Here is a 27,354-nt window from a genome sequence, read left to right as displayed (position 1 = left end):
CAGGTGACCATGTAACCAGTCTGTCCAAGACAGTCCCAGTTCACAGCTGCTGTCCTGGTGTAAGTACTCACAGCACCCACCTGCACTCTCAAAAGCCTCCCATTTTGGACAGTAAACTATGGAGTCACTCTCCTTATAATGGCTATGGATGTTCACAAATGTTTTACACAGCTTGACGGAATGGAAAAAATGCAGGACTAGAAATGAGGAGACTCTTATTCCTGTCCGAGAAATATGAGAGGTTTCAGTAACACAGTGTCTGGCAAGTATGGGAATGGTGGCCAGGCGGTGGGGCCAGAGCGCAGGGAGCTCCAAGGGGGAGCAACGGGCCCCGGGCTCAGAGCCACCGTGCGGGGCCATTCAGGCTGTGGTGAGGACTTGGCCTATTATCTGAATGAGATGTGATACCACTGGAGGATTCTGAGCGCAGGACTGACCTGCTCTGACTTAGAGTTTCACAGGACCACTCGCAGGTGTGTGGAGAAAAGCCTGAAGGTAGAAAGGAGTAAAATAGGGAGGATACCGGAACAGTTTCGGTGAGAGATGTTATGGGCTTGGACCAGATTTGCATTTGACGTGGGGAAAAGTGACTGCACTTGGATATATTATGAAGGTGTAGCCAACAGCATTGACTTGGACTGGACACCGGGTAGAGAGAAAAAGGAATCAAGGTGACTCCAACTGGACAACTGCAAGAACGGGAGCACCACGTCAGGACGTGAAGAACGACACAGACTGTACTTGAGAATGCCTCTTCTCCGCCAGCGTACCCCAGCCTGTCAGCGTCCTGCGAATAGGTTCACAGGTGTGCCTGGGGTCTGGGTCCTCTCAGCCCTTGGGGCAGCTGGGTAGAGCCCAGGGCAGCCAGAACTCACTCCCATCGCCTCCACGCCCACCCCAGCCAGGGCTGACTGCCTTGAGCTGTAAACTGTAAATCCTCCTCTATTTATGGAAATGTGCTGAATGAATATTACCATTGACTAGCTGTGCCATAGAGCTACAAGTTGAAGAGTACTGGTACTAGACGTCCAAATGGAGAGATCAGGTAGGCGCTTTGGGCTTGGGGAAGGAGTCAGGTCAAAGGACAAAGATTTGGGAGTCATCAGTGTACCGATGGTATTTAAAGTCCTGGGACTGTGTGAGATTATGGATAGGAAAGAAGCGGGCCCAGGACAGAGCCCTAAAGCACTCGAACAATGTCAGTCAGGGATGCAGGGTAGAAGGGATCCTGGCAAAGGAGAAGGAAAACAGATTGGAGTGTGTCTTAGCTTGGGCTGCCATTAACAGACCACCACTGACTAGTGGGCTTCAACAACAGACAGTTATTTTCTCTCAGTTCTGGAGGCTAGAAGTCCAAGATCAAGGTGCCATGAGGATTTGTTCCTAGTGAGGCCTCTCTTCCTGGCCTGTAGACTGCTGCCTTCTTGCTGTGTGCTCACATGGCTTTTCCTCTGTGCTTGTGCAGAGAGAGACCCCTGGTGTCTCCTCCTCTTAAGGACACCACCGGTCCTGTAGGACTTGGGCTCTACCCTTAGGACCTCATTTAATCTTAATTACCTCTTTAAAGGCCTTATATCCAAATACAGTCACACTGGGGGATTAGGGCTTCAACATAGGAGTTTGAGGGGCAAAATTCAGTTCATAACAGAATAAGTTACAGAATAAATTGGACATAGAGATGTAATTGTAGACAAGAAGAGTATGCTATTAAGAAGAGTAGGAGAAATAAGGCCATAACTGGCAAGGGAGGCAGTGAGGTCAAGAGAGGTTCCAGAAGCGTCCCCCCTGCCCCACATACACACGTGAGAGACACCAGAGCGAGGGTAGGCGTGGAGAAGGGCATTCCGGATTATAAGCAAGTCAGGGGAGAATGCCACGCAATGCACTTGGGGAGCAAATGAGCAAGGCCCTTTGGTATGACTTTCTCCTTGAGGTTCCAGGTGTACCTTGTCCTGCCTTGTCCACCTTGTAGAAGCTCCTGAATTTTAGCCACAAGGAGCACTAAGAAAGGACAAGCTGGCCTTCCAGGCCAGAAAGTTGGCTCTCAATTAGGCAGGACAGGGGCTCTGCCATACTGCTTTTACTTACCCAAGAAACACTGAGTCTCTTCTTTGTGATGCTGGGTACTGGATGCTGGGCAAGGGACAAGTCAGACTTAGTGCCCACCCTCAAGGAACTCCAAGGCTGGTGGGGGAGGATGGACAACCACAGAACTGTGAGCGAAGTATTGAGAAAGAGACAGTCAAGGTAGTTCCTACTGCGAACTGCCAGGATTTGGAAGAAAGGCTTCAAAAGTGCGCCTCTGGGTCTGGGGCTCCTCTGATTCAGATTTTGTATTCTGCTGGGGTAGATGATTTAGGGTGAAGTATCCTTATTCTAACCACTTTGTATACAAGGTCTGTTGGGATTAACAAATAAAGGAGTTCAGCATCAAACTCATGTGGAATATGTTTAAGATGGGTAAAGCCAGCTAAGATGTTTTTCATTTACTAGAGCCTAGAGTATTCTAGGGATTGGGGCAGGCAAGGGGGTTCACAAAAAGTGAACAAACCACCCCTTCTCAGCAATATGTCACTGTGGCCAAGGTACACCTTCACACAGAACTCCTTTAGCTGTTCCCATCAAGAAGTTCAAACACCAGTCATCCAGTCACTTGCTATGAAGAGCAAGCAGTGAAATGGCAAGTCCCTGTACTTGGCCTCTGTGGTGGACTGAATCCAAAATTTATATTTTGAATTCTTTTAACCCCCAGGACCTCAGAATGTGACCTTATTTGGAAATAGGCTCTTTGCAGATGCAGTCAAGTTAAAATGAGGTCATTAGGGTGAGCCCTAATCATTTATGACTAGCATCCTTATAAAAAAGGGAAATTTGCACACACAGGTACATACAGGGAAAACATTAAGTGAAGATGAAGGCAGAGATCGGGGTGATGCATCTACAAGCTGAGGAATGTCAAAGATGTGCCAGGAAGCCACCAGCAGCAGGGAGAGGGGCCTGGAACAGATTCCCCCTCACGGCCTCAGAAGGAACCCACCCTTGTGACACCTTGATCTTAGAACTTTAGCCCCTGGAACTGTGAGACAGTCCATTTCCTTTTTTTAAAAAAAATTATTTATTTTTGGCTGCATTGGGTCTTCGTTGCTGTGCATGGCTTTCTCTAGTTGCAACGAGCGGGGGGCTACTCTTTGCTGCGGTGCGCGGGTTTCTCATTGCGGTGGCTTCTCTTGTTGCAGAGCACGGGCTCTAGGTGCGCGGGCTTCAGTAGCTGCGGCACACAGGCTCAGTAGCTGTGGCTCGCGGGCTCTAGAGTGCAGGCTCAGTTGCACGGGCTTAGTTGCACCGTGGCATGTGGGATCTTCCCGGACCAGGGCTGCAACCCGTGTCCCCTGCATTGGCAGGCGGATTCTTCACCACTGCGCCCCCAGGGAAGCCCGAGACAGTACATTTCTGCTGTTTATGCCATCTAGGTTGTGGTACTCTGATGGGGCAGCTCTGGGGAAAGAATACAGTCCCATCCAGATTGAAGCTGCAAGTGCGGTGGAAACAGAGCTCGGGAATTCCTTTCTCCCTGCACTCCTGTGACCAATTTGAAAGCTCCCTGCTGTAAGAAACGCCTGTGCTCACTGAAGAATGTCGTTCTCCCTCTGCCTCTACAAGAATGAGGTTACCAGCCACTGCAGTCGCTGACCTTTGACACACCCCGAAAGGAGTTCAGGGCAGAGATCAGGAATAAGGCACTCTGAGCTCTGGAAAATCTGGCAGAACAGGCCTTCAAATAGTTAGATATTTTCAGGAGAAAATTTTATGAACCCAATTTCTTGCATCTTCTCATACCTATAAAAGCACTAAAATCATTAATGGAGATGTCAGCTCCTGTGGCTAGCAGCAGCCTTCTACCGATATGTGTGCTCGATTGCACGCACCCCCTTTACCAGAACCATATATTTGCTGCCCTCCCCCTACCTCTTCTGAGCAGCTCCTCCAAGCTATCTGAAAGGCCGTCTCCTGGGCTATAGTCCTCACTAAGCCCCAAATGAAACTGAACTCACAGCTCTCATGTTGCACGGTTTTTTTTTGTTTTGTTTTGTTTTTTTTGCGGTATGCGGGCCTCTCACTGTTGTGGCCTCTCCCGTTGCGGAGCACGGGCTCCGGACGTGCAGGCTCAGTGGCTATGGCTCACGGGCCCAGCCGCTCTGCGGCATGTGGGATCTTCCCGGACCGGGGCACGAACCCGTGTCCCCTACTTCAGCAGGCGGAATCTCAACCACTGCGCCACCAGGGAAGCCTTGTTTTTTGTTTTTTTTTAAATAAATTTATTTTCTTTTATTTATTTTTGGCTGAGTTGGGTCTTTGTTACTGTGCGTGGGCTTTCTCTAGTTGCAGCAAGCGGGGGCTACTCCTCGTTGTGGTGCGCCGGCTTCTCATTGCGGTGGCTTCTCTTGTTGCGGAGCACGGGCTCTACGTGTGCAGGCTTCATTAGTTGTGGCCCACAGGCTCTAGGGCGCAGGCTCAGTAGTTGTGGCGCATGGGCTTAGCTGCTCCGTGGCATGTGGGATCTTCCCAGACCAGGGCTCGAACCCATGTCCCCTGCATTGGCAGGTGGATTCTTAACCACTGCGCCACCAGGGAAGCCCTGTTGTGCGGTTTTTATTTTTGTTTTTCAGTCGACACCTGTTACCTGTATTGCAACAATACGAGGAAGCCAGGAACAGTAGGAGAGGCGGGGGTATTCTCAAGCTTTTAGACAAGGAGGATTGTATGTGAGCCACTTTGAATTTTGACGAGAGGCCTGGTGGAGTGGGAGAAGCTTGTGCTAGAGGGGCTGAAGCCTGGGCTCTGGTCTATGCTGTTCTCCTCTTGGTCTCAATTCCTGCATCTGTAAAATGGGCTGGGTTCTCTGAACCACTGGGGGACTTTCTTCCCCATAGTAGATGCTCAGTAATATTTGTTCGCACTCTAGATTTACACAGTGACTTTTGAGCAGGGGGAATGGTCACTTTTCCTTAAAGAGACAGGAAACTGACTTGATTAAGGTCTCTTTGCTGGTAAGAAAGAGCCACACCTCAAACCCACACTTTTTAACCATGTCCTGCTGCTCTGAGATCAGCAATAACAGCAGCCACCCTTTTACCCAGCACATACTCTGTGTGATTTACCAGGCTAAGCATTTTACATGCAAGATCTTAATCTTCATTTAAACCAGCAAGGAAGGTATTATTATTCCTCTTTTACAGAAGAGGAAACCAAAACTCTGAAGGTTGGGTAACAGGCTCAAGATCACACAACACAGTAAGTGGCAGAGGTGAAGTTTCACCTCTTTCCAGGTGAAGTCTGGAGCCCATCCCCATTCTCCCAAGCACTTGTTACCACCTCTCTGCTCCTTTAAGATAAATTCTGAGCTGAAGGTGAAGATTGGGCCAGCAGGTCAGCAATCTAGTCTCTGACTGAGCTAAGTTCCCTGGGGTCAGTACCATATTTTCTTGAATGACAAAACCACGGTAGTCCACTTATTCGCATTTGCTACCCATTCACACACTGACCATGAGCTCAACACTGGGTACTAATCCGAGGGCACAAAGTAAGGCTTTCCCCCCCTTGTCATATCAAAGCGATACATGCTTATTGTGGAAAATTTGCAAAATACAAAAAAGTATAGTTCCTCAAAACATTAAAAATAGAATTCCTATACGATCCAACAATTCCACTTCTGAATATATACCCCCCAAAATTAAAAGCAGGGACTTGAACAGGTATTGTACACCCACGTTCATAGCAGCATTATTTACAATTACTAAAAGGTGGAAGCAACCCGAGTCCATCCATGGATAAATGGATAACAACAACAAAAATACATACAATGGAATATTATTCAGCCTTAAAAAGGAAGGAAATTCTGACACAGACGATGGCAAAGATGAAGCTTGAAGACATTATGCTAAGTGAAACAAGCCAGCCACAGAAGGATAAATACTATATGATCCACTTATACGAAGTCCTAGAATAGACAAATTCACAGAGAAGGAAAACCACTTTCCAGGGACTGGGGGAGGGGAGATTGCAGAGTTAGTGTTCAGAATGGGTACAGAATTTTGTTTAGCAAGATGAAAATTCTCTAGAGAGGGATGGTAGTGACGGTTGCACAAAAATGTGAACATACTTTATGCCACTGAACTGGACACTTGCTTAAAATGGTAAATTTTATGTTCTGCGTATTTTTACCAAAAAAAGTATAGAGAAACAGGGGAAAAAATCACCCACGACATTTCAGTGCAGCTCTATTGATAGGCTGGCACAGTGTCTTCTGAGTCTTTTTCTAATCTTAGCCTGTCATAGGTCTTTCTTTACAGCTATCTCTCTCGTGCATCACTGGAAGATGTTTTTACATTGTTACAGGACCCAAAGGGGCCATTTTAAGCTATGCCATCATATGTGAAGCCCTGATGTTTACACATATTATATTCCATGTTGTGGCCTGGTAGGCAAGACTGCTAGGAAAGACAGAACTCACAGAACACAATCATGGGGACTCTGGCTCTGAGGACCCTGAAGGTATCCTGCTTCCATTTCCTGCTGCTGAAGGATCATTGAGAGGTTATCACACTTCTGCTTAAACTTCTCCAACATCCAGTGTCACAACCTGGGGACAGCTCATTCCATTTTTGCAGTCACACTCATCCAACCTACTCTCCTCATTTTACAGACAGAAAAAAAGGAAAGCCATAGACCTCACTCTCAGAAAGCAGATGTCTTCTCTAATTTGTGACTTTCTCTCCAAATAGTATTCTTTACAACAGGCTGCAAACTGGCAGTGTGTGTGGGTAAACCTGACCGGTAGATGAATTTTATTTGGTACAAGTTTTACAAATCAAGATTTTTTTGGTAAAAGTCCAGAACGCCAGGTTCTGTTGAAATGTGAGAACTGACCACACTGGGCAGCATTTCCACTCGGCCACATCTGGCAGCAGCTGCCCGGTACACGCTCTCTACGTTGCCAAAGTCCCCTACACTCTGTTCTCTCCAAAGAGGCTCGGGTCTAATTTAGAAATCCCCACTGGCCCTGAAGCATACAAGGTTGATCCCTGACTTTAAACTTTCAGATTGAGAAATGCGCTCAGGATCGGTTTCATTCATCACTGACAAGGCTGTGCCACCGACTGTGCTGTGGCACGCCCGCAAAGTTAGGCCTTAACCAGGCGTGAGGGCATCTGCACAGATCCGGCGACCTTCCATTCGGGGCCGACCACTGCCCGCGGCCTACGGCCCAGCACCCAGGCCAGCACTGGCCTCCGGGTTCCGCTCCCGACTCGTCACACACCGGCAGGGCAGCAGGCCGGCCCCTGCGGAACGCCGCATAGTCGTCGGTACCGTGCGCGGGCGACACCTACCTCGTCTGGCTGGTGAGGCACTCGGCAGGCGCCCAGTCGGGGGCGGAATCTCACGGTTCCCACCAGCAGGCAGCGAAGCTGCGGGAGCTACCATCCGGGATGGCGGCCCCCTCACCGCGCGGCCGGCGCTGCCATGGCGACGGCCCTCCCCGGGCCTCAAGCACCAGCACTTGCTCCAGGGGTCTTGAAGCCCCGGCCTCACTCAGCTGGAGCTCACGCATGCGCACCGACACCCAGGCCCACGGATACCTGGAGATGGGTCGAACCACTGCGCGAAGGGGAGGGAGAACCTTGGAAAGGCTTGAGAATGGATGGAAGAAGGAAGAAAAGGCCAATATAGGACCCCAGATTGGACTTGACGCTTAGGTATCAAGGCTGTGGAATCCACCAGGGGCAGTGGGATTGAGGCTGACTCCGCGCCGAGGTTCTTCGTGACCTCCTATCCCCTCCGCTTGTAATGGGTGGGTCCGGAAGGGCGGGCTCATGGAAGTTGAGCAGGCGCAGAGGGGCTGGCAGCATGGCGTCCAGGCCCAAGCGGCGTGCCGTGGGCAGCGGGTCTCCGGTTCCTCGCGATGAGGACGAGGATGATGAACTCGAGGATGAGGACGAAGACAGCGAAGACAGTGACGAAGAGGAGGATGAAGACGACGAGGTCGTCAGTGAGGTGAGAAACACACGCGACCCCGGTTTGGCTTATGTCTGGGAAGAAACTTTCCGACAGTCAAAGCCATGTGAGTGTGTGAGCTGCTTGGAGTAGCGACTTCCCCGTACCTGAAGGCCCTTAAGCAGAAACTGGAGGTGAGAAAAGGTTCTCACTCAGATTCCACTTCGGTCTTTTACATATCGCAGCCACAGAAAGTTATTTTCAAAAGTCCTGTCCCGGCCGGGTGCGTGGACCCTCCCAGCGCCGCAACGGCACCGTCCTCGGTGGCCTTTTTTAGTTCTCAGGCTAAAGCCCCAAATCCTTCTGGGCCACGAGTTCATCCTCTGCCCTCCCCGCGCAGCGCCCCCGCCGGGTTCGCGGTGCCTGCCTCCCTCACGGCGGCCGCCTTCCCGTTTCTCGAAGGCCAGCCTCCTGCTCCTCTTTGCGCGCTGCGTTTCTCCTGCAGTGTTTTCCCTTCTTTGTTCAGATCTCAACTAAGCTGTCTTTTCTGCCCCTCAGACCAAGTCCTGGTGATATGTTCTCCTAGAACTGGGTCCTACCGTAGAGCTTGTCATTTAGAGGTAGTTAACACTTCTTGAATGAATAATTAGGACGGAATGGTCCTGAAGACCCCGGAATGTCTAATAGGTAGCCTCGAACTCAACACCTGCCAGGCAGAATTGGTCATTTATGCCCCTGATCCTAACCTTTGCCATTTCTCTAAATGGTACCTGAAAACTGGGTTCACCTCTTGGTGGGTGATCGAGGCAGTGAGCACAACCAAGCTGAAGATGAGGAGAAGGAAGGATTTATTACTTGCAGCAAGTAAGGAGAACACCGGGGGTCTTTCCCAAAGCAGTGTCTCCCCCAAATAGCAACACTGCTGTTCTAAGCTAAGGGTACGTGCATATTCATGAGGGGGCTTGAGCAGAGGCGAATTCAGCATAAAATGGGGGCAGAAGGTCAACAGAGGCCAGGCTTTAGCTGATTGAAGTCTGGAGGGTCAGCATCAGCATTCGGTCCTCCACCTGGGTGGGGGCATTAGCTCCTGCAGAACTCAGATATTACGGATATCATTTGAGGAGGAACTAGGACTCTCTTATGTCAAGAAAGCCATTCCTGGTTCTTTTTCGCAGGGACCCTCTAACGTATCTGCTTACATAAATGGTTGCCGGATTTCACCAGCTGCTCAAATCCAAAACCCGAAAGTTAACTGTAATTCCTCCCTTTTCCTCATCCCACATCAGTAAATTCTGTTGGCTTTACCTTCAGTATCCAGACGTTTCTCATCACTGATTCTGCAACGGTCAAAGTCCACCCTTCCACCTTCTCTTGCCTCGACTTCTGTAGTAACTTTTTTTTTTTTTTTTTTTTGCGGTACGCGGGCCTCTCACTGTTGTGGCCTCTCCCGTTGCGGAGCACAGGCTCCGGACGCGCAGGGTCAGCGGCCATGGCTCACGGGCCCAGCCGCTCCACGGCACGTGGGATCCTCCCGGACCGGGGCACGAACCCGCGTCCCCTGCATCGGCAGGCGCCACCAGGGAAGCCCTGCAGTAACTTTTAACTGGCATGCCTTTTCCCGTTCTTGTTCCCCTACAATCTCTCCTCCATCCACAGCAGAAAGATCTTTTAAAAATGTAGCCCTAGGGCTTTCCTGGTGGTGCAGTGGTTGAGAGTCCGTCTGCCGAGGCAGGGGACACGGGTTCGTGCCCCGGGCCGGGAAGATCCCACATGCCGCGGAGCGGCTGGGCCCGTGAGCCATGGCCACTGAGCCTGCGCGTATGGAGCCTGTGCTCCGCAACGGGAGAGGCCACAACAGTGAGAGGGCCGCGTACCGCAAAAAAAAAAAAAAAATGTAGGTCTACGGACTTCCCTGGCTGTGCAGTGGTTAAGACTCCTCGCGCTTCCATTGCAGGGGGCATGGGTTTGTTCCCAGGTCTGGGAATTAAGATCCTGCGTCCTGCACTGCGCGGCCAAAAAAAAAATGTAGATCTGTTCTCACTTCCCTGCTCTGACCGCTCCAGTGGCTTCCCATTTAATTTGTATGAAAATCTAAAGTCCTCATGGTTATTGGACAGAGAAACAGCTAATATGGCGGGATCAGAATAAGGAAGAGAGTGATGGGGGAATAAAGTCAGAGATAAACATGAGCAAGGCAAGCATGGGTGCAGGATTAGTGCTGTGATTGTGGTGTGGGTATATAATATATTTTCCGTGGAACAGAGCTTTCCCTTACAAAGCAGCTCTTTACTTTGGCCCCTTGCCTTAAATGTGGTCTCACCAGTTTTTGTTTAGATCTTTAACTGGCTTTTGCTAACTTTGGGTTATAGAACTCAGCACTTCTTGTGTTAACATGGATAATCTATCAGTCTGCCAGTGGTTAGAAATTTGTGTAGTAACCGTCACTGATGATAGTGTAAGAAAATTGGCACTTACATATACTGCTGGTGGGACTATAAATTGATGCACCCTTTTTGGGGGGCCATTTGACAACATCAAAACTTTAAAATGTGTATAAATCCTCTGATTCAGTAATTCTGCTTGTGAGAATTTATCCTCCAGCAATAATAGTAATAATAATGCATGATTTAGGATCCTCAAGGACTGATCTTATTTAGCACTTAAAAGCCTTTAAGTTTTTTTTTTTTTTGGAGTGAAGTAATCCTTTCATTTATTTATGGAATATTTCAGTGGCATTGCTTCTTAGAGTCTGTTATTATTGTTGTTTTACAGAGATAGATCAGGGAGCCTCGCTACACACACCTTTTAGTTACTTGCACTCACCATATTTCCTCCTGCCTCAGGGCCTTCGTCTGTGCTGTGCCAGGAGCTCTCTTTACTGGTCCTAGGTTCCCAGCTCAAGTGTCACTTCTCTAAGGGAAGCCTTTCCTGAATTTCCAACCTCCTATTTCTTAAGCTGTTGTAGCACCATTCACCTGTGTTTTATAGCATGCATAGTTGTAAGCTTATATTTATTTCCATGACTGTTCCTTAATGTCTGTATTCCCACCTAAACCGTAAGCTCCAGGAGGGCATGATCATTCATGTCTGCTTTGCTCACCTTTTCATCTTGAGTGCCTGGCACAGTGCTTGGTACAGAGGGATACTCAGTAAATTTGTGCCCAGTGAATGAAGCGTGGCCTCAAATCCATGGGCTGAATCAAGCTCTAGGCAATGCCAGGGACTTTTTTTTTTAAAGAAGATGTTGGGGGTAGGAGTTTATTAACTTATGTATTTATTTTTGCTGTGTTGGGTCTTCGTTTCTGTGCCAGGGCTTTCTCTAGTTGTGGCAAGCGGGGCCACTCTTCATCGCGGTGCGTGGGCCTCTCACTACCGCGGCCTCTCTTGTTGCGGAGCACAGGCTCCAGACGCGCAGGCTCAGTAGTTGTGGCTCACGGGCCTAGTTGCTCCGCGGCATGTGGGATCCTCCCAGCCCAGGGCTCGAACCCGTGTCCCCTGCATTAGCAGGCAGATTCTCAACCACTGCGCCACCAGGGAAGCCCCTGCCAAGGACTTTTGAAGTGATTTTGTTCTTTGCTCACTCTTAACTGCAGTCAGGTAAAATAATAATTTCTCATTTGCTTTATCCAGAACAGACTTTCTCAACATCAAAACTAGGTCACTCTGAATGCTTTGTTCTTCTCAGGCTTTTGTTTCAAATGAGGCGATGGTGTGAAGGTGCTTTGTCATCTGTGCAGATGGCAGTCTTGGCAATGTTTGCTTATTTTGAAGCCTAGGCAGTTATAGTTCTTTTGGTAACATTTTCTTCTTCTTGTCCTTTTTCTGGCATGTTCCATAGATGGAGACAGAGCCAAAAAGAATGAGGTGGGGAGGGAAAATAATGCCTGAATTACCTTACTGAGTTATGTATGATGACCTATTTTGTGTGTCATTTACAGGAAGTGAATATTGAATTCGAAGCTTATTCTATCTCAGATCACGATTACGACGGAGTTAAGAAATTACTGCAGCAGGTATTGTCTTGTATTCATTACACATGCATTTGCTCTTCTAAGAAATTCCAGACCATTCAATATCAGTTCTGTCAAATTTCATCTTTTCTATTTTAGAATTCCCACTCCTACCCTCTCCACTTTGCCTGGAAGGAAGAACTGTTTTCTTTTCCAGGGCTGACTCCCCTATTTGTGCCTCGGCTCCCAGACCCCTTCCTTTGATTAAAATATTTAAGTATTCTGTGTTCTAAAATACTCTCCCTTTCATATTTTAATTACGTGAGCTATTATTCTGTTTTTCTCTAATTCATTTCTAAGCTTTGTGGGGTTAAAGGAAGTCTCACGTAATGGCCCTGTCACTGATTCCACCATCTGGTGCCACAAGCAGCAGGCTTGCTGCTTCTCCATATTCCTTTACTCCACATAAGATGGCTTTGGTTCGCCACCCTTTAGAGCCTCCAGTGTCCAGTCCACCCTCCTCCCCTCTCTTCTCCTCCCTGTCCGCTCCCCTCCCCAAGACCTCCTGTATTACCACCGACTGCCTCGTCTCATTCTGTGCCTTGACTTCTTTGATTTGCTCCGGCTTTTCTTTTCTCTTGGGATTGCTTTTCTGGGTCATCTTCCTGGTCAAATCATTGAAATTTCATTATTTTTATTTGAATATGGAAATTAGAAGTTTTATTAGAAATCATACTTTGGTTTTAGTCTTTTTAAAAAGTAAATTTATTTATTTTTATTCATTTTTGGCTGCATTGGGTCTTTGTTGCTGCGCGCAGGCTTTCTCTAGTTGCAGCGAGCGGGGGCTACTCTTCATTGCGGTGCGCGGGCTTCTCGTTGCGGTGGCTTCTCGTTGCGGAGCACAGGCTCTAGGCGCGTGGGCTTCAGTCGTTGTGGATCTCGGGCTCAGTAGTTGTGGCACACGGGCTCAGTAGTTGTTGCTCGCGGGCTCTAGAGCGCAGGCTCAGTAGTTGTGGTGCATGGGTTTAGTTGCTCCGCGGCATGTGGGATCTTCCTGGACCAGGGCTTGAACCTGTGTCCCCTGCATTGGCAGGCAGATTCTTAACCACTGTGCCACCAGGGAAGTCCCATACTTCGGTTTTAATTTAAAATATTTTTTTTTCTCCTCTTAGCTTTTCCTAAAAGCTCCTGTGAACACTGCAGAACTAACAGATCTCTTAATTCAACAGAACCATATCGGGAGTGTGATTAAGGTAAGCAGGACAGTTGTGTTTATTCTGATTAAATTAGTTCTTTATCCTAAGTTCCTCCTGTTTTATAGCAAGTAGGTCAGAAACTCAAATTGGAAAGTATTACTGGTTAGAAGGCCATCTCAGCAATTCAGGGTTATTAAATGCAGTGATCTAGGTTGTGGCAGTGGATAGGGAGAGAAGTGGGCTGATTCAGAAGATATTGGGGAGGTGAAATACGACGGGGCTTAATGACTGGTTGGGTGTGAGAGTGAGCGGAAAAGGAGTTGAGGATGATACCCTAGTGTCTGGCTGGAGAACCAAGGTAGCCAGCATGGAGGAGGGTCGGGTGAAGAGGGGAACACGAGTTTGGATCTGTACATTTTGCGTTTGATTTGCCTGTGATACATGCAGGTGAGATGTTGCACAGCAGCTGGACACTGGGGCACTTTCAGTGCATAAATGGTCACTGGAGTCATGGGAGTGGCTGAAGTTGTCCAGGGAGGCCAGGGACAGAGTCTGGTCCTAACAGCGTTAGTCGGGGGGTGAGCTAAGTGGCAGAACCTACCAAGGAGACTCAGGAGTGACAGGAGAGGGAAAAGGGGGAAAGCCTGGAGTGGTGTCATGCAAAGCAGGGGGTGGCACTTGGAGGAGGAGGGAGCAGGCCTGGGACGAATCCGCCTCTGCGTGCACCCTCCGCTGGCTGTACGTTTCTTCTGCTGTCTGACAGACTGCCCTGTGGCTTCGAGTCTTAGGACAGCAGCAGTACTCTGTTTGGCCCGTGACTCTGCACTTTGGACAGAGCTCAGTGAGGACAGCTCGTATTCGCTCTGGGCACATTAGCTGCAGAGGCTCAGCGTGGGGCTGGCGGATTTCCTTGCACGATGGTTCACTCCTGTGTCTCTGTTGGGATCCCAGCTGGAGCCATGGGCCTCAGTCTCTGTAGTGTGGCCCTCCCTACCCAAGAGAGCGAGGCAGAAGTGCAGAGCATCTTATGTTACCGGGTGATTTCCACCATTCATTTGATCAGCAGACGTGATGGCCTGTGCGGGTCCAAGGGGAGGGCGCATGGACCGCCCCCCTCAGTGGGAGGAGTGTCTAGGTCACTTTGTCAGAAGAGAATGTGGGATAGGAAAAATCGCTTCAGCCTTCTGTGGAAAATACAGTCTGCACGGTGACCTTCATCTTTCTCCGCGGGCATCTCTGACGATGAGGATGGTGCCTGCTTCATAGGTGGGGGGGAGGTGAGTGAGAGAAGATGCTTAGAACAGCATCTGGCGCTCGGCTTGTGCTCTGTATGTGTAACTGTCCCCGTTGAAGTCTTTTTCTATTCCCAGCACCTATCGTCTAGCTTATTGTAAAAAAGCAAAATAAGTAACTCCACCTCAGTCTAAGGTTCCACTCAAACGACCTCACCTTCAGCCATCTCACTTGGTTTTCAAAGCCAAAAGTCTTGAAAGATATTTTGCATTTGGTTTCCACCTCCTCTCCTAAACACCTTAATCTGGCTTTTACCCCCAACACTCTGCCGAGGTCCTGAAACTGATGGGATCACCAACATCTTCGTTACTAAATACAACAGACGCTTTTCAGACCTGCTGCCAACATTCAGAGCCTGTAGCACACAACGTCAGGAAGGTGAGAGAGGGTGACACCTCGGTAGCATCCCTTTATTAGCGCAGTGGGGAGAAGCAGCTGCCTGCTCTGTCAACAGACACACGTGAGCTCTAGCCGATTAGTGTCCCGAGACCTGATGCATCCCGATGAGAAGCCGTCGCTTTTATTTTTGAAAAAGCTTATTCTCTAGTCGGGGGATTCAGCCTTTCATTGGATAATTACACAAAGAAGTCTAAATTACAATTATGGCTTCCTTGGCTTCCACAGAGATACCCGAGGTGTCCCAGGGACCCGGGCTTCTTGTTCCTAGGACAGGGACTGCCAGAGCTTTCTCTGGAGGCTTTGGAACTGGGGGATTTGGACTCTTCTAGAGAAGGCGATTCCGAGGGAAGTGGAGGGGGGCTGGGGACTGCGTGTGCGTGGCTGGCGCGAGGCTGGAGTCTCAGGGCCCCGGTGTCCTGCAGCGGGTTGCTCAGAACTCGGCTGCCACGAAGAATCGTGTTGAGTGAAGATGCCCGGGAAAGGGAAGGGGTGGGCTGGGAGGGGCAGGCTTCTGGCCAGGCCGGGGCGGGGCGGCGGGGGGTGGGGCGGGGGGAGACGGGGGCGGGGCCCGCGCCTCGGAGCGGTGGAGCCGCGGCTGCGGGCGGGGCGCCTCGCGGCCTGTCCAGGGGCGGAAGGCTGAGTGGGTCCCAGGGTGCTCGTTGCTTTTCACCGACGGGGGGTTTGGGGGGTCACAGGGCTTCACACTGAGGGGCCTTCTTCCTGCCCCGGCTTTCCGTCCGTCGGCACCACGCAGGTTTTGCCACAGTGGCCGGGGGTCCTCTGACGTGCACGGGAGCCGCCGTGCTGCTCTCGGAGGACCAGGGCGGGTTCACGCAGTACGTTCTTCTGCGCTCCTCTCCCCTCTCCTCCAAGAGCCGACGTGCCCTTGGTCCTCTGGCCGGGACTGCGTCAGTCTCTCCTGAGCTGCCTCGGCGCCCTCCTGCGTTGCTGAGCTCGAAGCCTCTCTCCCGTGTCTGGCAGCCGCCCTGGCGGTGACCCAGGCCTTCGGGGCCTCGCCGCAGCCGCCCCCCCCTTCGTGTTCCCGCACCGCCAGCTTCAGTGGAAGTGTTCTGCTGTGAAGCCTGGTCGCCCCTTCGCCTGAGGCCCCCTCCGTGGCACCGTCAGCTTGGATCCGTGAGCCGCGTACTCCCTCGCCGGCCTCCGGGAGCCCAGGCCCCTCCCGCAGCTCTGTCTGCTTTGGTTTCCGCCCCACGGGCAGGCTCCGCTCCGCTCTCTGTTCCTGCCCTGAGGCCCCGGCCACCGGGGGGCGCTCTGGCGCTGCCGACCGCACCTGGCTGAGCCCGTGGTGCTGGCGCCGCTTCGCACAGAACCAGTTCAGGGACGGACGGGCCGCCGTGGGTCCCTGCTGTGCTTCGGTGGAGGAGCAGCAGCCTCGTTTTATTTCATTCATTCAGCACTTGTTCCCCAAGGACTTAGTCTGGCCTGGCTCTGTGCTGGGGGCCGGGGATGCTGCGAGAGGAGTTTACAGCTGGGACGAGCAAACAAGCAACAGGTAAAAGAAAATGTGGACTCTGCGTCGAGTCGAGTACAGCCGAGCCAGGAAGCTCAAGGTGGAGTCAGGCATCTCACTCTTAGTTGTGTTTTCTCGATTCCTCATTTCCTCTCTCGCCCTCGTTTTCTTCTCTCCTGCCCATGCACACGGAGGCATTGCTCCGCTTCACCAGTGGTGGGGACCGGCCGGTGCTCAGGAAGTGTGGCTTTTAGGTGAGACAGTGTGGTGGACCCACAGAGAAACAAGGCTGGGCCGGCTCCAGCCAGACCGCTTAGAAAACAGACTAAAATGGTTTCCTTCATGAGGTCTTATCTGTTCTGGATTTATAAGACATTGAGGAAAATGTCTTAAGAGTCTAGTAAAGAGAAATTTAGAGCAGCAGGAGGTCATCCAGAATGTAAGAAGAGGAGAGAATCAAGGGAGGTAAAGTGACGTGAACAAGACCACACGATCTTAGCCCGCGGTGCTTTTCTGAGGTGATGACGGTAAAACAAAGTTATCGTTTGAAAAGTGGAAAGATAAACGAGGCCTGGATTCCAAGACTTGGTATTGCACTTCTTTCCAACCAAATATAAAGTTTTTTTTTTTTTCTTTTTAAAATAGCAAACGGATGTTTCAGAAGACAGCGATGATGATGTGGATGAAGATGGGATTTTTGGTTTCATAAGTCTTTTAAATTTAACTGAAAGAAAGGTTGGTTTCCCTGGCTGGCCTCAGAATGGTTATTCCTTAGGCCAAAACCTCAGGAGTTAATTTTATTTAATGCATGATAAAAGTATCTTTTATATCAGACAGTGATATTAACTATACATATGTGTGCTCTTGTGAAATCTTACTGTAATCCTTTTTGCAGTATGAAGGTGTTTTTGTTTTCCTTTGAATGCTCCGTACCCAGTTAAAGTCATTTACTGCCTGTGGTATAGAGAATCGTCCCCTGGCTTTTCAGGAATGGGTGTCCTGGTGCTGGTGTTGACACAGGAGCTGTTCTGTCTCTGCAGCTGTTTTGATTTCCGAAGTTGAGGACACTTACGGACATTTATTTGTATTTTCATTCATTACTTTTTATTGACTCGTTGATGAGTTCTAATAAACAACCAGCAGCTTCCCCTCCTTAGAATAAGATGCAGGCTATACTTTATCGTAATTTTTAATTGAGCTTTTCCAGTTACTTCCATCTGTCTTTATGAGATGGATTAGAATTTCCATCCCAGTATGTCTGAGTGTTAGTATAACCTTCTCTGACCCCTGATTATGGGATGGTAAATAACCAGGTGTAGTTACTTTAGAGAAATACTTAAGCAATCAACACTGACAACATATAAGGTTTTAAAGGTTTTGGCAGAAAACTGCCCTTACCTGTAAGATAAAAAGTGATAGCTCTCGCTTTGGAGTTTTCTTCTGTAAGTGATGGCCTGTAATAAAAAGTGAGCCTTCCCTTTGCTTTCTAGGGTACCCCGTGTGCTGAACAAATTAAAGAGTTCATTTTACGCCTCTGCGAGAAGAACTGTGAAAAGAGTGTGGTTGAACAGCTGGACAAGCTTTTCAGTGACGCCACCAGGCCTGTGGGCTTTCTGCTGAGTGAAAGATTCATTAACGTTCCTCCACAGATTGCGCTGCCCATGCACCAGCAGCTTCAGTAAGACACTTTGGAAAATGCCACTGAACGGTAGTTTTTTCCCCAAGTGGATTCAGAAATGTGATTCAAATGGAATATGTTGGTACAGAAAGAGTTCTGCCCTTGGTTTAAGCACGAGTGGTGGGAGTGCCTGTGAGCTGCATGCATTATTAATAATTGGCTTTTTAAAACAGTTTTAATTACTTAGGAATATTGTGATAGTAGGCTTAATAATCTCAGAGATTTAAATGGTATAAAAATTGTTGAGTTTCATAGACTTTTTACCTCCATTTGACTAAAGCTTTTAACCCTCTTCACAGATAGATTTCTGTAACACAAATAAAATGTTGAATAATTACAACAATAACAAACAGTACAACTCCTAAATTCCACTGGGATATTTTATGACTAATGCAACCATGGTCCTGATACCGCCTCTCTGGCTTCTCAGGGTTTGTTACTTTGTTTTTTAATTCAGTAGTTTTAAGTTTACAGGAATATTTTAAATGTAAGAAGGGCTAAGAATTGACATTGCCCGTGCTTTGAAACGGAGGAGGATAAAATTACAGGCAGGCCCCAGGCTTTACGGAATATTATCTCTCAGAGGTCATGGCACTTCTTTGTGATCTCCCTGGAAGTAGTTGGTGCGAATGTAACTACAGCCTGAAAACCTTTAGGTTTCCCATTTTTCCTTTATAGATGCATTGCTTTTTAGTTTTACTCTCATACTCCTCCTCACCCCTCAGCTAATACTCAGATTGTACTCCTGGTGCCTAAGTGTTTTTTGTTTTGCGTTGTCTTTTTTTCCTGATCAGCTGGAGCTCATGTTTATTTGGTTTCAGGAGAGGGTGATCTGTTTTCTCCCGATCCTCTACTGAAGAAAGCTGCAGTGGGTTGTTCTGAGTTTCTTTACATTTTTGTTTGGTCAGATGCACAGGGTTATTGTATGATTTAAAGAAAGGAAGAAAAGAATTAAAGGCTTCATTGCTATCTCATTGACTGTGGTAGTTTGGGGCATCTGTCTGGCCATTCCTGCAGGAGGTCAGAAATGAGTCCCAGACGTGGTGATTGGAGATTGTAGTGGTCACATGCTGTAATGGCATTGGTCATGGCCGTGTGCCTTTGTGTGCTTCAGTTAAATGTTTGTTGTTTTAGAAAATCCAGATTCTTAGGTATTTTTAACAGAGCAGTGACGTGTGAACTTGAGATTCCTCTGTTAGTTGCTGTGTATCCACAGCTCAGAGCATAATCTGAGAGTCATCGTACCGTTTATTATAAAAGGCACTGCCACAGTCAATTGAATGTGCACCTGGATGCATAAAGAAAACTCACTGCTTTAGAAGCGTCCAGATCTAATGTCTGTCCATTAAGCCTGCGTCACAGCAGAACCCAGAGAAGAGGCCTCACCGGTTTTCTCTGTGCTCTGGTTCGTTGATGGATCTCGCCTCACCCATCAGCCAAACCTTGTGTGTATTGTATGCCTCATAGGAAAGAACTAGCGGAGGCGCACAAAACTAACAAGCCGTGCGGGAAGTGTTCCTTTTACCTTCTCATTAGCAAGACGTTCGTGGAAGCGGGAAAAAGTTCCAAAAAGAAATGGAGCAACCAAAAGAAAGATGAGTTAATGTTTGCAAATGCAGAAGAAGAATTTTTCTATGAGGTAAGACCATCCTGTTCCATCTCTTTGTTTAGATGTAAATAAGGATTTTCTTGATAATAATCAGGATTTATTGCTCTCCCATTTTATGTCAAAGTCCTTCTGTTTTTAAACCTCCGCATCTACAGCAGCTAGGAGCTAGTAATGCAGTGAGAGTGGGGAGGAGGTGATTACCATGCTGACGACATGCTTACTGTGAGATCTGTATTCTCAAACCGCTCTGGGCGGTGACCATCAGCCTGTGTGCACAGATGGGGACGTTGAGTCCAAGGGAGCTTGGAGCCACTATCTGGTTGGTGTGGAGGACAGGGTGGACCCTGCTCTCCCAGTGCTGGCTCAGGTGCCACCCTGTGCCCTTAGTCCTGGAGGCCACCCCATTGGTGGGATTTTTAGCACTTTCTCCCTGTAAAAGCTTGTGCTGTGACGGACAACCAGATACCAGAGCATATACTTTCTTATGCTGCCTTCCTCTCAAAAATGTTAAACACATCTCTGAGGGGGACACATTTTCCTGGGTTGGATGATATCACTTATTTTAAGGCATCCACTAAAGACTAAGCACTATACATTCAGCTCTGCCCTTGTTTTTCAGGAAGTAAATAAGTGAAAATTAAAGTTTTAAAAATGTGTGCCTCAGCACTTCAGGCAGACCATGTCAGGGACGTATGTAATGGGTGTTTTAAGATGGGCTGGTTACGCAGACCTGCCTGTCTTCACACAACAGCGTTATGCTAAGGAAGCAGCTGGGACAATGGGTAACAACACCAGCATTTAAAGATGATTCTTCTCATTAACTGTCAAATTTTATGAGTCTTAATTTCACTTGTGTATCATGAGATTATTTTGAGAATCAAATGAGATTATGAATATGAGCGACTTCAGAATTATAAACAGTATCTAGGTGGGTAGTAGTGTTAATATTACTTAGCTGCTTGTTCCCCTCTTAGGAATGGAACACTTCTATCCATACTCATGTTAAGTTAGAAATCTATTTGGTGAGTGTTTTATAACGTCTGCCTGACTGTCCCATTTGAGCTTCTTTGATTCTGTGTTTTGCTTCCTTTAGCTGTCAGTCTTATTACATATGCCAAACATAGTACTTTTTGTTATCAATTAAGTGAGTTTTGCCTTTAGCTTGTCTGCATTTAAAATTTTTGGTTCTTTGGTTTAGAAGGCAGTCCTGAAGTTCAACTACTCAGTGCAGGAGGAGAGTGACACGTGTCTGGGAGGCCGATGGTCCTTTGATGATGTACCAATGAAGCCCCTGCGAACTGTGATGTTAATTCCAAGCGACAAAATGAATGAAATCATGGATAAACTGAAAGAACATCTATCTGTCTAACCCATTTCCCATGGACAGTGGTGGGCTTGTTTTTGTAAAAATTACCAGAAGACTCAGTGGAGATTTACGGAAAAACTCATGACTTTATTCAGATTAAGGTCCTCTACAAAAAGTAGGGTTCTGTCACCCGTGTCTGTGACACATTTACAAAATATCTTTGCTTTTTAAAATTTTGGTCAAATTAAGAATGGTTGATTAAAAACTTTTCCAATAAGAAGAAAAACATGGAGTAGTAATTTAAAGAACTCAATAAAAACTTCTATTTTTAGTTGTTAAATAATATGCAAAAAGTGTTATTCTTTTCAAGACTATCCTATCCTGTGTGGGGTACGACATCCATCTTCACATCGTGTCTGCACATCACTCCGGTGGACCAGCTGTTAGGCTGCCTTTGGGATATTTATTGCACATCAGGTTTTGTGTAGAAGGTTCTTGAGAGTCACTGTACAGTGCATCTCTGTTCAGTAGTTTCAGGGCACTTCTCACACATTTTCTGTTCCTTTTTCATTGTTGAAATGGGTGATAGGTGATCCATCACTTGCTGTAGAATATCCTTACTTTCACTAGGAGGCAGATTACTGAAATAATATTGTGGTGCCAATTGCATAAATCTGTTTAAAATAAAAAAATTATTATTTTTGGTGAGAGGTACCAAACATGAGTGGACACTTCCCAGGCCTGGAGAGTCTGCTTGTAGAATTTTGATTAGTTCGAACTTCTCAGTGGCTTGGTCTGTCTTTGTAGAATGAATACTTTCTGTGGTTTACATAGAAACAATCCAGTTGCATTTCTAGGATAAGTTGGGTCCTCTAGGGTCATTCCACACAGCGGAAGTGACACCCCCACTCTCGCCACCGGGGGGAACAGCTACTTCCCCCAAGGCCCATCACAATTTTGCGACAGATCAGATCAGATGCTTGGGAGAACTCTGGGTGCATAAGAGGGAGTATCTTTGCATCTCTTACTAATACCATACCATTTGCTGAAGCTGGACACACCTGTAGTTACTCCTGGTTCCTGCCTAGAACATCACACTGCCCAAGTGGTAGTGGTACCTTCACAGTGGGTCCGGCATCTGCAGCAGCCTCTGAGGCTAGTCTCCATTCTCACTGCTGTCCCTATAGCTCATTCACTTAGCAGCCAGAGGGATCTTTAAAATATATGGCGAAGAGGTTACCCTTGCTTGAAACGGAGTCTCCAATTGCTTTGCACTGCACTTAGGGTCAACTCCAAACTCTATGCGGCCCGTACCCTACACCTCTGCTACCTGCCTGTCTTCAACCTCGCCTCCACTCCTTCTCTTCCCCGCTTGCTCCAGTCTCAGCGGCCTGTTTTGAGAGGTTGCTACGCTCAAGGTCTGCACCTGCTCGCCCTGTTCCTCTTAAGGTGCATCGTGCTTTGCTGTACATTTCTATACTGTTCTCTCTTTATGCTGTAATCTCAGAGGCGTGAATACTTCTTAGTCATCTACAGAGACCTGCCTTTAGTAGGTACTCTCAACATAATTTAGATTGGTAGCGGTATAAACTTACATTGAAAATGTCAGAAAAACCAAAGTTGTCATTCGCTCTTCATGTATGAATTCAAAGAAACCCCCTTTTTCTCCGTTAAACTTACAGTTCAGGAGAGATTTCTGAGGCGATCCTGATGTAGTTGTTGTCAGATATGCTGAATTTATGGAAGAGAACCCACTCTGGCATCTTCTTGGCGACAGAGTAACAAGAAAGGGGATGCAGCTGTGCAACTTGCTTGTGCGTCAGCATTAAGTAATTACCTGACCCATCAACATCCCGAGCAATCTAAAAGGCAGCGTTTTACAGAAAAAAGGATTTTGTATTAATACGGAGATCGATACACAAAAATATTTTGTTTTAAAAATTCCAAAATACTTCATACAGAATAGTTAAAACTACAGATTTGCCACCCATGTTTTCTAGTTTCAGATATAGAAAATAAGACATAAACATGTTTTGCTCAAAACCTGGAGCCAGTGATGATGATAAAGATGTTAGCTAATTTTATCTGTTTCAGGGCAGCCAAAATAGCGCATCTACAAAGGTGAATGTTTTGGTCAAGAAATAAAGCTAGTACGTTCCCTGTCACATTATGGACCACGCTTGCAAGTGTCCAGTGCTTTACACTTGATGTTTCAGCTCATTTAGTCCTCATGATAACCCTGTGATGCAGGTAACCTTACTTCTTCCATACAGATGAGGAAATCCATGATAAAATGTCCTTTTTCTCCAGTAAGAGTGCTTTCGAGTTTAGGTGGTGCATACTTATTCTGTAACGTGCTTTAGTTGAGAGGCGCTACGTTAGTCAACCTCCACGCTGGGAAAGAAACAAATGGGCTGTTGCCTTTACTTCTTGGTGGGCATTACATCACCAGGTACATGGGAGCAAACAGGTGAGATGAGGGACTATAACTGTTCAGCCAAAGAGTGCTGTAACAATTCCTCGTGATGGAAAAGGTCTTCCTGACAGAAAGAACATTCTAGCTTAGTCCTCCGTTCCCCTCAGGGGAAGTATATTTAAATACTAAATCTTTAATAACATATAAGGGTTTTTAGTTTTAAAGTTAACATCAGTACAATAATCATCCTAAGTGGGAGGTTTCTGACAGGATGTCCTGAATAGGTAAAATTTTGTTAAGGGCACACTACAGGTGGCCTTGTCCATTCTTACCTGCATAAAATAACCAGACAGAAGAGCTTTCCGTATGTTCAGGGTGTTTTCCTTTGAGCCAAAAGCAGGTTCTGTGTAAGGAAGCTCGATTCGCTTGATGATTTCTAAGAGTTCGGCTCGGATAACATCTGCCATCCTGAGTGCAGAGCAGTTGAGGAAGTAATCGTGACACCACTTTTCAACAGAGTCTAGGAAGGAACAAACAGAAAGCTGTTTAGAAATGACCTGTCACGACCGAGCGAGCCCAGGCGGGAAGGCGCTGCCTCTGCGTCCCTGCGTCCCTGCTAACAAGGCTGTCACGTGAGTGGGCGCGAGGGAGGCAGCAAGGACGGGGACCTCCGGTGGCCGCGGGAGCGGCTGTCCCTGGGGAGCGGCTGTCCCTGGCACCGCTGGGAAGGGAGAGGGTGCCGACTGGCAGGACCTGCAGTGGCTGCGGGGGACTCCACGAGCCCACCAACTGTACAGTGAAGGTCCCTAGCGCTGACCAATACTGTATCACCCTCATCTGGCTCGTAAGGGGCAGAAGAGACCGTCTCAAGGTCACCATTTCGTCCAGTGTGCGTACGGCGAGGATGTATGTGCCCACGACATTCCATCAAACTAGGAGGGAAAAGGCTTACAGTACAGATACCTCTGATCCATGAAAATATCTCACATACTTTACCTAATTATAAGAAAAGGATTACTACTAGGCTGAGTTGGGAATTAATGATGTCACAGTGAAGCTCGCCTACCCTCGCTGCAAATTTTGTATCGAAATTCAGTCCCCTGGATCAGTGTGAAGTTATTCTTTCTTGCCGTCTGCATTAGCTGGACCCAGAGTTTTGCCTTGGCCTGGGAGCGCACGTGGCCTCGGCACAGCGGGCTGCAGACCTCCGTCCGTCCTTCCCGTCCACTCACTCAGGCCCGTCTGGAGCCACAGGACTGCGTGCACTTGGTCCAACGACGACCGCCACTGGCTTGCCCCCCAAAGATGCCAAGGCCCTCGTGTCCTTTCTGGCTCCACTGACAACGTCCTCCGCTCAGCTTTGAGAAACTAACTCCCTGCGCTGCCACTCTGGCTGCTATCATACTTTTCACTTTAAACATTTTTCACACCATCTGCTGGAGCAAAGGAGGTAAAGGCAGCATCGTGGAGAACAAAGGTGAGAATAACCCTCCTGGTGGGAAGGGAGCTCCGCTCTGGCTGTGTCCGCCTCACTGCTTTGCCCCGTCTGCCCCTGGAGACCCCCTTCCTGTCTTTAAGGCCCAGCACAGGAGCTTCACGTGGAGGAGTTTTCCGTTCCCTCACCACTGGGAACGGGAACGTACCCACCGTGGTTAGACGTACCCAGGACTTCTGCCGCAGCTTTACACCAGCCATTCTACTCCCCTGGACGCCCTCCCCGCCCCCCTCCCCGCCCCCCTCCCCTCCTCGGCCAGGGTCCAGCCTCCCTCAGCTCATCAGCCTATTTATTCATTACTATCACCTGGAGCTGGGGGTTGTTTTGTTTTGAAAGCTCCATGTTCTCTCTCCATCCAGTACTGAGCATGCCATGTTATGAAAGGCACAAAGCACAGCTCTGGCCGGTGGGCACCTAGAGATGGCAGTTCCTTTCCTTCCGCCCTGGACCCGAGAGGACAGGAGCCGTGCTGTGCAAGTCTGTGTCCCCCGTCCCTGCGTCCCCAGCGAGCTCGCTCTGAAGGCTGCCGGGCTGGGCGCCGGTCCGTGGATGCAGGCCCGCCCTCTGTGGGCGCAGGAGGTGTGTCTCTACTGCTCACCTGCGGGTGCCTGAGGGCCTCTAGCGCCATCCCACTCAAATGACCAAGGGGGCTGGAGAGAAAGGGTGTTGGACGAATAACAACCCCGCTTCGTCTGGGGAAGGAAAGGTGGAATTCGGAGGTCATTTCTGAGAAGGCCAAGCGTTCACTTACGTTCGCTGGTGGAATTCAGAGCCATGTCCTGGTAGGCCCTGTAAACGTTGATGAGGGTGAAGTGATCTCCTTCAGGATGTAAGAACGTCTTCCAACAAGACGAGGCGGCCGCCTCTGTTCCCGGGGGCAGATGCGAAAAGCAATGAGGAGCTTTAAGATGCAAAAGGGCAGAAGGTCAGCAATAGTGAGATGTGCCCTTTAGCCCTTTAGCGCGACAGGCTGCGGGGGGGCAGGGGAACGGGTGGGGGCTCACGGCTGTTTGTAGCCCTGCTCCTGTCTTACTCTGTGAATAACATGCTATCCTGTTTACATAGAAATCAGAGAACTGTAGGGTGAGCTGTCATCTGGTGCTTCTCCTTACTCCTGTGTGTTAGCTTTTCTCAGGTCTGCTCAGCACAGCGGACACCCTGCTTGTAAATATTACAACCCCCGGTCCAGGGACAGGATTAGAACTCAGGTCCAAATGCAGCATAGCCTTTGGTTTGTCCTGCCAGTAAAAGAATCAATTAAAACCTATAAACCAAGATGAATGAAGTGGTAGGAAATAAAAAACACGCACACGTGACGCGTTTTTCTTGATCTGTACCGATCACTTCAGCAAAAGCCAACTTGGTATGCTTTCACCTGTCTGCTTTAAGAAATTCACTGGGTTTTTACTTAGATTTTTTCATATTGAGACAATTCTTATAATTTTCTACATTTTTAAACTACTAAAATATTTCATTATCATTTCAAATGGATCTCATTTAAATCTATACCTGCTGCAGACACACAGTACAAAAGAGCCGTGGAAGGAATACCTGTTACCATGGCAGCGATTGTTAGCATTTCATCTACACAGTCAAATTCACAGGATGCTAAGATAGACTTGGAGAGTTGTGGATCAAGAGGAAACTCTGACATGATGATTCCAAATTCAGAAAGATTTCCATCATTGTCCAGTGCTGCCAGATAATCTAAGTCTTCCAAAGCCTGCATCAAACTTTCTGGTGCTAGGGAAGACAAAATTAATAATTAGAACGTCTCATACAACCAAGATGGAGTCACAGGTACTGGATTTTCCCTCCCACACAGAACCACCCAACAATGAACAAAATATATGAAACAAGAGTTCGCAAGACAGAGAACATCAGGCAACGAAGGACAGTGATTCCTGAGAGGGGGACACCTCAAGAGGTAAGCCTGAGGACTGCCCAGCTTACTGCCTTGAGAGAGTTTCCAGGCTGTGGTGCTGGGAGGGGACCCAAGGGGAGCTGCCAGACTCCCCGAATTATGGAGAGGGTGCTGAGGGTCCAGGGAGACTAAGGTGGCCAGAGCCTGCCGGTCGGACCTCCTGAGAGGCGAGAGCTCTAGAGCGAGGACTCAGAGGATGTACGAGAGCCCCTCAGTCAGCCAGCAGGGCCCATTCACTCCACTCCAGGCCAGAGAAGGAACCATCCAGAGGAGCAGCGGGTCAGTGCCTGGTGCTCACACGGGATCTAGATATGCCCGTTCCCACCAGCCAGGCTGCAAAGCCTCATGGTTCATGGGACTCTGGGTGGGGGGGCGGGACACAGAATAACTACACCCCACATGTACACTGTTCCAGTGCCACCTAACTAATCCTAAAGTCAAGACCTGAAAGGATCACTCTGCATCCCAGGACAAAGCTCAGGAATATTTACAGGAATACAAAATAGCCAGTATCCAACCCAGTAAAATGTACAACGTCTAGCATCCAACAAATATTATGAGGCATGAAAAGCAGGAAAATATAGTCCCATAATAAAGAGAAAAACAAATCAATTGAAACTGGCCC

At 48.3% G+C, this 27,354-nt stretch overlaps 3 protein-coding genes across 9 annotated transcripts in view; 1 reads left to right on the top strand and 2 right to left on the bottom strand.

Annotated features, from left to right (window-relative positions):
• Positions 1-7,813, bottom strand: part of UROS (uroporphyrinogen III synthase) — a 34,525-nt gene extending 26,712 nt beyond the window's left edge. For all 4 annotated transcript variants that reach the window (XR_014017249.1, XM_081251459.1, XM_081251461.1 and 1 more), the window contains exon 1: positions 7,389-7,813. Coding sequence is in view for 3 of the 4 variants with exons in the window: in XM_081251459.1 (XP_081107585.1) it covers positions 7,389-7,482 (94 nt within the window). In the remaining variant the exon portion in view is untranslated. The remainder of the gene's footprint in view (positions 1-7,388) is intronic.
• Positions 7,814-7,868: 55 nt separating this feature from the next.
• Positions 7,869-21,207, top strand: BCCIP (BRCA2 and CDKN1A interacting protein). Its single transcript, XM_081251443.1, has 7 exons — positions 7,869-8,052; positions 11,931-12,005; positions 13,115-13,195; positions 16,947-17,036; positions 17,792-17,979; positions 19,447-19,618; positions 20,787-21,207. The coding sequence occupies exons 1-7, from the start codon at positions 7,906-7,908 to the stop codon at positions 20,955-20,957; spliced, it is 924 nt and encodes a 307-aa protein (XP_081107569.1). The 5' UTR covers positions 7,869-7,905; the 3' UTR covers positions 20,958-21,207.
• DHX32 (DEAH-box helicase 32 (putative)) overlaps positions 21,021-27,354 on the bottom strand; it is a 54,211-nt gene continuing 47,877 nt past the window's right edge. For all 4 annotated transcript variants that reach the window (XM_081251403.1, XM_081251401.1, XM_081251404.1 and 1 more), the window contains 5 exons: positions 26,357-26,548; positions 25,557-25,706; positions 23,643-23,830; positions 22,575-22,756; positions 21,021-21,568 (listed from right to left, as the gene is read on the bottom strand). In XM_081251403.1, the coding sequence (XP_081107529.1) occupies positions 21,397-21,568; positions 22,575-22,756; positions 23,643-23,830; positions 25,557-25,706; positions 26,357-26,548 (884 nt within the window). In that variant the 3' untranslated portion in view covers positions 21,021-21,396. The remainder of the gene's footprint in view (positions 21,569-22,574; positions 22,757-23,642; positions 23,831-25,556; positions 25,707-26,356; positions 26,549-27,354) is intronic.

The sequence above is a fragment of the Mesoplodon bidens genome (assembly GCF_964165515.1).
Source record: "Mesoplodon bidens genome assembly, chromosome: 1".
Taxonomy (NCBI): Eukaryota; Metazoa; Chordata; class Mammalia; order Artiodactyla; family Ziphiidae; genus Mesoplodon; species Mesoplodon bidens.
This window is presented reverse-complemented; position numbering and strand designations above follow the sequence as displayed.